The sequence below is a fragment of the Nuphar pumila genome, chromosome 10, assembly GCF_984573655.1.
Source record: "Nuphar pumila chromosome 10, dmNupPumi1.hap1.1, whole genome shotgun sequence".
In the NCBI taxonomy this organism is placed as follows: domain Eukaryota; kingdom Viridiplantae; phylum Streptophyta; class Magnoliopsida; order Nymphaeales; family Nymphaeaceae; genus Nuphar; species Nuphar pumila.
The window spans coordinates 39,623,448-39,634,273 of NC_143258.1; the positions used below are offsets into that span (position 1 = coordinate 39,623,448).

Here is a 10,826-nt window from a genome sequence, read left to right on the forward strand (position 1 = left end):
GAACACTCCAAGAGTTGATCCCTATAGAATCAAGCAAAATTTAAAAATAAAAATAAGCTCGAAAAAACTATTTAGCATGTTTGCTAATATAACCAATCTGTTTTTTTTTATTTTTTATTTTTAAGTTTTTAAAAAACTTAATAATTCATTTCTTAAATGCTTTATAGTCTCTTCTAGCTTCTGGCCTTAGATGAACTTGGAATAACCACCAGGGCTCATCTAATTCATATAATCTCTCTCTCTTGGTGGTTGCCAATCAATTCATATGATCTCAGAATTTTCGGACCTTGAGATGTTAGAGCTTGATTACGGAACAGGGTCAGAGACGTACATGCAACAGAGATAAACCCTGAACCAGGTCTGGTCCAGCCTGCTCTCATGAGCCAACAAGCTGGGGTGAGGGGTCCAATTCCAAGTGGTACAAGGTACTAATCGAATTGGGTTGGGTAAGGCCCGATCCATCAATCCTGAATGGGGGACTTCAACATGAAGCTTCAGGCATCTCTCTCTCTCTTTCTCTAAGAAACCTCCATCTCTTCCTTCCCTTTTCTTCTCCTTTCCCTGTTTTCATTATATGGGCCGTCTAATTCCCTCTGCAACAAATCTGCAGCACGAACTCGTCCGAACGGCACAATCCCTATCTTCCAAGACCCGGAAGCCGAAACCCACCACCACCACCACCAAATTCCCTCCAGAGAGCGTCCGAACCGCTGCCCTTCCTTCTTCTTCCTCCTCCGACTACAAGTCCCCCAAAATCCACAGCACCACCACCAACAAGATGCAGAAGGGCTCAGAGGAGAAGCAGGACCGGGTTTCGCTGTCGGAGGTCGTCGCCGACTGCGTCAAGCGGTGGTTCCAAGACACCCTCCGCGAGGCGAAATCGGGAGACTCCGCCATGCAGATTCTGGTAGGGCAGATGTATTACAGCGGCTATGGCATCCCCCGCGATGCGCAAAAGGTCGAACTGTTTGTGCTTCCCCGTTTTCTTCCCTACTTCTTTGGTGCTTTCCTTCTCCAATTCGATTCGTTTCGGGGTTTCTGAATTGTGAGGTTTCTTGTTTCCCTCTGGGGATTGTTGATTCAGGGCCGGGATTGGCTCGCAAAGGCGTCGAAGACTCGGTCGTCTGCGTGGAAGGTTAGCGACAAACATCCAGGTGAAACCCACGATCCCGTTCTCTTTTCTCCCGATTCTTTGAGAAGTTTGATCACGAATCTTGAGCATTGTTTCTTTTCTTCCGATTTGTTTTGAAGGGTACAATGCAAGTGACTCGGATTCGGATGAGGAGAATGTCGAAGTGAAGTAGGCTGAGGGGACCTTTGAACATGGTAAGTACAAGTAAAGATGTAGGTCGACTTGCTCACATTTGTTTCCGAACTCTTTGTTTCCATTTATGTGGTAACTTGGTAGTCGTTTGACTCTTTTTTCATCCATGTTTGATAAATTGGTATCTATGTGTCTTTGTCTCCATTACCTACCACGCTAAGTTTTTTTTTCACCCCTTCCATCAACTGTTTGATTCTATTGCAGAGTTCTGCGCACTTGATGGCGTGTTTTACGTTTAAAAGAGTAGGTTTTGCTTTTAGGAAATAAAAGAGCACCTACAAGCTGTGGCTCTGAGATAGGAAATTGATCAGGATGATGTACCAAGGAATTTGTCTCTTCATATGACACAACATTCAATTCCTTGGATCCCATATAATATCAGAGAATTGTTTAGTCCAATATTTTACCATCATTTTCACAAAATGATTTAGCTCTAAGGGGTATTTGTTGGTTTCCAGGAAGGGTTTCATGGCTATCTTTTCAGGACAAAGGAAAATGAAAGGAAAACAATAAAAGGAGGAAATGACATGATCATCCTTCATACCATATGAAGGCCTCAAACTTTTGAGTGCTCGAGCCTTGGACTAAAATGTTCTCAGGCTCATGGTGGAGTCAAAATGTTTGGATATTTGATACAGGGGAGCATATAAAATTTTCAGATTCTTGTACTTCACAGCTTGTGTTTCCTTGAAGCGTATACTTTTTGATCTAGAGGCCGCATGTGAATTCTATAAATTTTGTTGCAGTGTCAAAAGGATAAAGGCAGGAAATTTCAACAATAAAATCATCCTTTGGGTCACATGAAGGCATCCAAAAATCTGAGCGCTCAATCCTAGAGCCTCCCAAAAAGTGAAACAAGGTGTTTGGACTTCAGGGGCATTAAGAACTTGGGCCCTTGAGAAAGTGCGGCCATTTGAAATTCTCATAACTGGATAGGCTGTGTCCTATAAAGCTATGTTTGAACCAGAGGTCCAATTTGAAGTTCATAAGGATTTGTTTGGGAGCAGGAATTTGGGAAGGATATGTGGAAACTGAAGCTGTAGATTCAATTACCATGGATTTGGTGGAATTGCTGATGCTGCCTCATTTTTAAGAAGCACTTAGGGCATGTTATGCATGGGGTTGGAAGCTGCTTTCAGAGGGAAGGCTCTCCATCCGAAAATGGTTCCCTGGGGGGGGGGGGGGGGTGACCCTGTTTGCACATGAGGCAGGGATTGCACTACTAGATGTTGTAGGCGTTCTTTTCAGCCTCCGTCGTAAACATTTATTTCGTACCTTTTATATGGAATGGAGTGAAACAAAGAACCCCATGGGAATCTGGCCAGAAATCTACCCATTCCCATGATGTTGCTTCATGCACTTCCTTGATAGGCAAAGGCTGGAAAAGGGCAGGTTTGACCTGGTGAGTGGTGACTGAGTAAATTAGATATTTAGACCACATTATTGATGCTAACCTGTTGACCAGCTAGAATGGACCGCTAATGTAAATAAGCTGATTGGATTTCAGCTTAGACAATGACTTGTCCAATTTGAATCTTGTCTATGATCCACATGAAACAACCATTTCTGTCCAGATTTGAGACCATCCAAACCTAACCATGCATCACCAAACCCGAGTAATCGAGGCAGTAGTAGTAGTGTTGAGCCAAATGATATGGCATCTTGGTGTTGGCACACACAAATAAGACCATCTTGATATAGCAACACCAAGATATAGCAACATCTTGGTGTTGCTAGATCACTTTGGAAGGCCCAAGTGATCTAGTATTGTGCTGAGCTGTCTGTCATTTTTCAAGGGCTGGAGTTAGCATGGAAGAAATGTCTTACAAGCATTAGCAGAGCTTGCCCGCAGATTGGCTCGTGACTTGCTGATTATGATGCTAACCTATTATTGGTGATTGTGAAGTTTGTTAGATTAATGCCAAAAAATTATGCAGTCCTTTGTCAGGTGAAACATCTCTTCTGTGTAACCAGTGCACTCTCGTACATAAACAGGAGATGGTATTATAGATTTATTAGCAATAAAAGGGTGCAACATTCAAGACACAAGAGTTCAGTAGAATTCCCTTGTCTCTCACAGTTTAATTTTATCTAAAAAATCAGCTGAAAACGCATGCTTTATGGGTCTATATCATTATTTTATTATATTCTCATAACCAGAAAATCTTATCCAATGTTGTAAGTATCGTACAATACTGTACGATATACACTCGTATCACGATATAAGTGTGTATCGTATCCATATTGGCTGTATCGTACCGTATCATACGATACATAGTGTTCTGACGCATTTTAAAAGGATCAAAACTCGACTTTTTTAATTTTGGGTTTTAAATACCTCCCTAGGGCTAATTCTCTCATTTGTGTAGAGGCCTTTAGAGGAGAACCCACACACCCTGAGAGGCGTGAGGGTGATTTGCGCGCAAAGAAAAGGGCTTTTGCAGACCTGTCAGCCATACCTGTGTCGTTACGGCCCGACACGGGTACTCGCAGGGAGGAAGACGAAAAAGGAGGAGGAAGAAGAAAAAGAAAGAGGAAGAGGAGGAGGAGGAAGAAGGAAAAGATACTGGAAGAGAAGGAAGAGGAAGAGGAAGAGGAAGAGGAGGAGGAGGAAGAAGAAAAAGATACTGGAAGAGAAGGAAGAGGAAGAGGAAGATAAGAAGGAAGAAGAGGATGAAAGAGAAAGAGGAAGATGAGGAGAAGAAGGAAGAAGAGCACGAAAGAGGAAGAGGAGGAGAAGGAAGAAGAAGACAATAGAGGAAGATGTAGAGAGGGAGAGAGGGGGGGGGGTCTTCTTCCTGCAACAATCCGAGAAAGAGAGAGAGAGAGCAAAAAAGGGGAAGGGATCACCTTCCCCTTTTATTTTCCCTTTGATACCCAAACTCTTTCCTCTCTCTTATATATATAGCCGTGTCCTCGTACCCGCATTTTTTGAAATTACTGTGTGATACCCTCCGTACCCGTACCCGTACCCATACCCGTATCCGTACACATGTGATATAGCTGAGCAGTTTTTTCATAAACATTTCTAGGAGATATAATTATAGGTACCCACGAGGGATCATCTGGTAGGGGTGACTCATGAATGTCACCAAGTTGATGGGGTGTCATGAGTTCGAAACCCATGGCTGCACGTCCTTTGCCATGAGGTTGAAGTTGTGTGTACTTCATATTGGGTATGGGGGATGTACGGTTTTACGCTAATGAGCTTGGCAAGTGAGGCAGTTTTTCCGGTTAATCAGGAAAAAAAATCATAGTTCAAAGTGCTTTTTGCATAATCCAAACCTATAGATTTGTTTATCATTGCTTATTTATCTAAAACCATGCTTTTGGATTATATCAATTTAATGAGAAAAAAAGATTTTTTTTTATTTCATTAAGTATTAGGGCAAATGAGCCATTGATTTTTTATTAATTTAAAAAACACATTTAAACATGAAAAATGCCTAATCTAATACATGTTTTCTTCTAAGTAGGCTATAAATGATGCATCTGTAAGTTCAGATTAAGCAGACACCCAAAACTGTTCCCTTTGAAGATGTTTAGGACAGATTAGGAGATAAGAATATTTAGGACCTACTCATTACTCTATGTTCATGTGTTATATATATATTATATTTTCTGCATTTTCAATGAAGTCTTCAGACATGCACACATTTGTAGTTTTCTGTGAAATGTGTCATGCCAGCTGTACTTGTACCTGCCATAGTGATAAAATGTTTAAAATGGAAAAATTCTGTCAGCCAAATTCTCATGTGAAATAATTTTTTTTGTTTTTCTGGTGTTTATATTGGAAAAAATGCATAATTAAAAATTTTGAGAATATGTAAAGAATAATAATAATAAAATAATACTAAAAGGACCATGTTTCCCAACAGATGGCCTATACAAGCACAAGTAGCATGATATTTTCAAAATATCATGCTATTTTGAATGATTTAAACTATTGACACAATATCATGACCTTTTCACGATTTATGAAAATATTGCAAGATCCGTCAATGTCGGTACCCACATCCATGTAGCAGTTAAAGGGTTATGGAAAAACTGGTCTCTCAAAATGTAGTAAATGGTGTTCTGTTGTTGAGTTTCTTCTTTTTGTGCACTGTTCAAAGCACTTAAAACTCAGAAGAGGCAGGAGTTGGGTTTTTGGAGAAGACTGATATAATTAAAATGCTCAATACTCATATGGCAATGGGGGACAGGAGATTCTGCAATGATCAGAAGTTCAAGTCAATCTCTATGATTCAAAATGGGTTTGCTGGAAGTTGTCTGGATATCCATTCTTTTTCTGATGTGGTATTGACAAGCACCACAGATGTTAGTACACGGCATAGGTGAACCATTAAGAACATCAATTCCTAGCGAGGAATTTGATCAGATCAAGCACAGAAACAAAATATGCTATGATCACCACACAGATTCTGTTGTCTGATGGTCTCCTCAAGCTCTTAAGAAAAATTCTGCTTTTGCATGACATGTTAAGTTGAACAGAGCAATTTGTTTAGAGGATGATTGGGAACCTAAGGGGCTTGGACCTGGGTTGGAGTTGTGTTGGACTGACTTGGACATGAATATTTGTAGTGTAATTGGTTTTGGAGTTGGATGAAGAAAGATTTTACATGTAATTGGATTTGGATCTTGTTGGATCTACGGGTGGATTCAAATTCAGGCACATTCAGATGTAAAAATATAAACTGAACCCAAACCGGATCTGAAGCTCAGAAGCTCTGTTGAACCCGACTGAAGGGATCGGGTTTCAGTAGGATATCTGACACAAGCCCATATCACTTTCATCACTGAGAATGCTTCTCAATGGTTTGTGCTAGGAAAGGCCACCCTTGGTACAAACAAAAACTCTCTCCCATGACAGTATGATGTGATGCATCTTCAAGAGAAGATAAAACATGAAGGAACTGATACATAGCTATGAGTTTGAAGAACGTGTGGCTTGGCAAAGTTTTTCTTATATTGCTTCAGCTTAATCACGAGATTCACGACTATTAAAATCATAATCCTTTTTCCTCAACCACGTTTCTGCTATATATCCATGTTCAACCATGGTTTGTAGGACATAGTTAGGGAGGATTGTTGAAGAATTTCTTCATCATCCGGGCATTGAAATTGGCATGAGGTTGTCCAGTGTGTGCTTAGAAGTGACATGAAAATCGCTGTGTTTTTTCTGTTCCTTCATCCACGAGTGCTGTTTGCAGCTGTGCTTTTCATGTTGGCTTAGTAACGTCATTAGCTCTTTTGCTTTTGACAACGACTCTGATGCAATGTTATATACACATCATATTGGCAGAATTTCGATACACTGCAGGGCTGATTCAGCTAATTTTTAATAAATGTAAAAAATACCAAAGAATATTTTTAAATATTATTTTTAAATTATTTTAATGGTTTTAACATGTGCCATGTAATGATTGACATGTAAATTTTTTTTTTTGGGCCGATACCGAACGATTCATCTGAGTATCAGTATCGGCCGATACAGCTGAATCAGCAGTCCAACGATTCAGGGCCGATACTGATACTGACAACATTGCTGATGTGCATAACTGTAGCATGGACTGAAAAAAGAATATCATAATGAACATCATCTGTCAACAATATATATTTATTTTGCCCGCTCATTGAAAAAATTCTCTATCTTTGACTTGTTCCATAGGGTTTGTTCTCATGTACAGTTTGATTGCAGCTGCGCTTTTGGCTGTCGGATGTGCATTTTGTATTATCCAGGATGGAAGTTATTGGCCTCATACCGACCCATCATTCATTCCCTTCCACTGTTCTTACTCATCTTTATTGTATTTATGTTCTCGTACTAATTTCGTTGAGTTTAATGAGTGTCATATCTTTGGTTAAATAACATTCTTCCTGCTCACCTAAGTGTTGGCATGTTTTTTAGTGTTCTTTTTTTCTTTCTAATGGAAAGCGACCGTGTGTATGGGGATATCCTGTTGACTGTGGAAAATAAAAAGTAAATAAGAGATTCTTAGAAATTGGAAACGTAGATCTCATGTTATTCACTTGTGTTAACTTTGTTGCCACTTATCTTGGTGGTAATGGATGCTCTCCCTTAAAAGATTTTATAATTATCTTTAGCAGCATAATTGGAAAGAAAAAAAAGATATGGTTGGAACGAGTTTTATGTAAGAAGGCACCTAACCGTGTGAATTGTGGGCCAGTGAGAACTCTCCCGGTCCATATCCAGAATCCAGATGTATCTGAAGTTTTCATGAAATTATTAATGCTTTAAAGTTAGTAATTCTTGCAATTTATGTTCTGGTGTGCCTTTTTTTTTGGGGATATGCAAGCTGGGGGATTACTCCTTGTGTGTTCGAACCCGAGACCCTTCAGTTATTATAGTACGACCAACCATCCTGCTATCACATTCGACCCATTGTTATGCCTTCTTCCTGGATGGTACACTTAAAACCAATAGGCAGAACATGTGATATCTCTATTTCTTCAAATATCATTTGATTTCATAAAGATCATAATTTCCATATGACAACTTGAAATACCACTAAGCAGGAAGAGTATACTGTCTCGTCGTTGAAGCTTTGAGAGGCCCCACCTGATTAACTCAATATGAATATCTTAGGTTGGGACTCACTACTTCCCAAACCAGCGTGCAATACACTTCCAGATACGTTTACTTGCCTTGCAGTTAAGGAATTGATGAGATTGTGTTTAAATGCTCTTCAACAGAAAAATAGATTTAAGCCTACCTACATATTTAGGTGTGGGGAGTCCTTGTGGGTTGTTATGCCAATTAACTATATGTATTTTGTTGTTTTTCAGTAAATCTCTCTGCATGTAGTTCCCAATGAACAGGAGCGGGCCTTACCATTCTAATCATTAGAGAGGTAAACAATTTTGAGGAGAGAACTTCAGCTCTTGTTCAATATATTTTTTATATCTCAACAATACAAAATGAGTCACTATTTATAGGCTCTAGATAGACATTAACCTCTTTCACAATATCAAGAAACATTAAATAAAAAATGAAAAATCCTAAGAAGCTTTTTCCAAAATAGTTACAACCTCCCTTGGCTAAGAGGTAACACCCAGAGCCTTTATAAAACAACTTGCAAGCCCATCTAGGCACCTCTTGATGGGAGGTCGACACCTTGGTGGGCTCCACTAGGGCCAACCAGCCCCTCATTGAATTCGGGTCCATGTTGATCTGATCTGATTCACTCCTCCCAATGCCATTTTGGGTTGGGTCTCTTCTTGCTCTGGTCCATCCAATGCCAAATTGGATCTAGTGTGAAATGGATCTGTATCATCCCCTTCCCTTGAAAATTGCCTAGTCTGTTAGGCAATAAACCCTGAATTCAGAGAGTATAATCGAACTCCCAAGTTGGTTTTCTTTCATCGCTCTATTCAACTAAATGCTTCTAACTATCTAATTTTGGGTTTTGAGAATCCAAATTGGGGTCTTGGGGCTGACATCTTCTAGAGTAGTCGTGCTTCCTTAGGGATGGTCACCATGATGTACCTTCAACTTAGACACATGAAACATGGGGTAAACTTAAGCAGTGAAACATAACCGGAGTATTTAAGCCGCCGATCCCATACACTCAATCACTTGGTACGACCCTTGGTATCATGGGAAAAGCTTGTGGTTGCTCCTCTCAATTTGAGTTTGTCCTTTTGTTCTTCGCTTAAGCCATACCCAATCACCCGGTTGGAACTCCCAACCTTTTCTATTCTTATCATCAATTTGCTTCATCTTATTCTGTGTCTTAACCAAATTTTTCTTCAATTCCTACCAGACTACATCTCTTTGTCTCAATTGTCGATCAACCTCGATGGACTTGATGGGCCTTTCTTCGTAGGCCATGGTTTTGGATGGTGTTTGCCTATATAGGGCTTCATAAGAGGTTATCCTAATGGAAGAATGGTAAGAGGTGTTGTAGGACCATTCGGTCTAGGTTTTGAGTTTTTCTTGTGTGAAGAAACGAAGATAGGTTTCAACGGTTCGATTAACTATGTGCACGCACCAGCTATAGCCGATAGCTCACTCCTGTGCATCGATGATTTTTTTGGCTTGAAGCCTACGGCACCAAGTCCTTAATGAAGTGGAACAATCGATCCTCCTCAAATTCATTGCATAAGAAATTGTTGGCCATCAATTTATGGGTGATGGGCTTCCTAAATTTTATTTTTGTCCCTAATAGTTTGAAATACTCTTTCCAAAAGTGACGGGTGAAAAGAGAGACTTAATCACACACTATGGATTTTGGCATCCCATAGAGCTTACCAATATTTTGGTAAAAGATTTTGACTATAGTCTGGGTGGAATACTTTCGGGGTAGGGCTAGGAAGTAGAAAAACTTAGTCAACCTATCCACTACTACGTGGATGGATTTTTTTCGATTAGAAGGGGGTAAGGCCTTTACAAAGTCCATCGATATGTCAGACCATGCTCTATCGAGAATAAGTAAGGGCACACACAAGGCATTCACGAATAAATTTCATCACTTTCATCTTGGACTAATAGAATTCGCCTTTGATGCGTTCTTTAGTTTTATAACCCTTCATGACCACCTGTATGATCATGGCATCGTTAGGGAGCAAAATCTGCTCATTGTAGAAAACCAAGTCTCTTTTCAGTTGGTGATTTGGCCGACTATTCAGATCCTCCTTGAGAGCCTTCTTAATCTTTTAAACTGGCTCACTCTCATGTTGCACCCTATACGTTTTTCCTCATATTTTGCAAGTCACAACAGAAAGAACATTGAATCTTGATTTATAAGTTTTGAGAACTTCTTTTGACTCTTTTCCTACACCACTCTTAGGGGGTATGACCCTTAAGGCAAACTCTTTTTCTTGCGAGTTCGGAACACATTTTTATTTTACTAAAATTTCATTGGACTTTGCCCAAGGTTCGCAACCAACTCATTCTAAGGACTAAGTCTGCCCCTTTCATGGGTAACAAATAGAGGTCCAACAAAAACTTGGATTCTTAGAGATCCGACTCCACCTCCAGGATAACATACAAATACTTGAGGTGACTTCTGTCTCTAACCATGACATCAAACCTTGGTTGATCCTTGGTTGGGTATTTCATGGTTCTCACAAGATCTTCCCTTACAAAATTATGGGTTGATCTGGTATTGATAAGTACCTCAATACCTTCCTTATTCTAACGTTCCCTAACTCGCATGGAGTTTGGAACAAATACCTCAGCCCAAGGCATGGTATGAAATTTCATGGCCTTCCTCAGTTTTCTCCTCTGAATCTCATGACTCTTCTTTCCCGTTGCTTTCGCACACCACAAATATTTTAAGGGTCTTGCACTTATGACCCGATCTCTATTTCTCCCCACAATTATAGCAAAGACCCTTGCTTCTACTATCTGCCATTTGGGTCTTGAAAATAAACTTGGTTCAGATATTAAAACCAAATTTGGATTTGAGTCCAATATCTTTGCTCGATTTTTTGTTACCGTACCTGTTAGGGAGTCAGTTGGACCTCTTCACATGGG

At 39.9% G+C, this 10,826-nt stretch overlaps 1 protein-coding gene across 3 annotated transcripts; it reads left to right on the forward strand.

Annotated features, from left to right (window-relative positions):
* The first annotated feature begins 510 nt into the window (after positions 1-510).
* On the forward strand, positions 511-7,316 carry LOC149826704 (uncharacterized). 3 transcript variants are annotated; one of them, XM_090020114.1, is made up of 4 exons: positions 511-958; positions 1,085-1,154; positions 1,252-1,326; positions 6,996-7,316. In XM_090020114.1, exons 1-3 carry the CDS (start codon positions 575-577, stop codon positions 1,302-1,304), a joined length of 507 nt encoding a protein of 168 aa, XP_089876240.1. In that variant the 5' UTR covers positions 511-574; the 3' UTR covers positions 1,305-1,326; positions 6,996-7,316. The 3 variants fall into 3 exon arrangements, with proteins under 3 accessions (XP_089876240.1, XP_089876238.1, XP_089876239.1); XM_090020112.1 differs by having other exon boundaries at positions 7,015-7,316; XM_090020113.1 differs by having other exon boundaries at positions 7,026-7,316.
* The last annotated feature ends 3,510 nt before the right edge of the window (positions 7,317-10,826 follow it).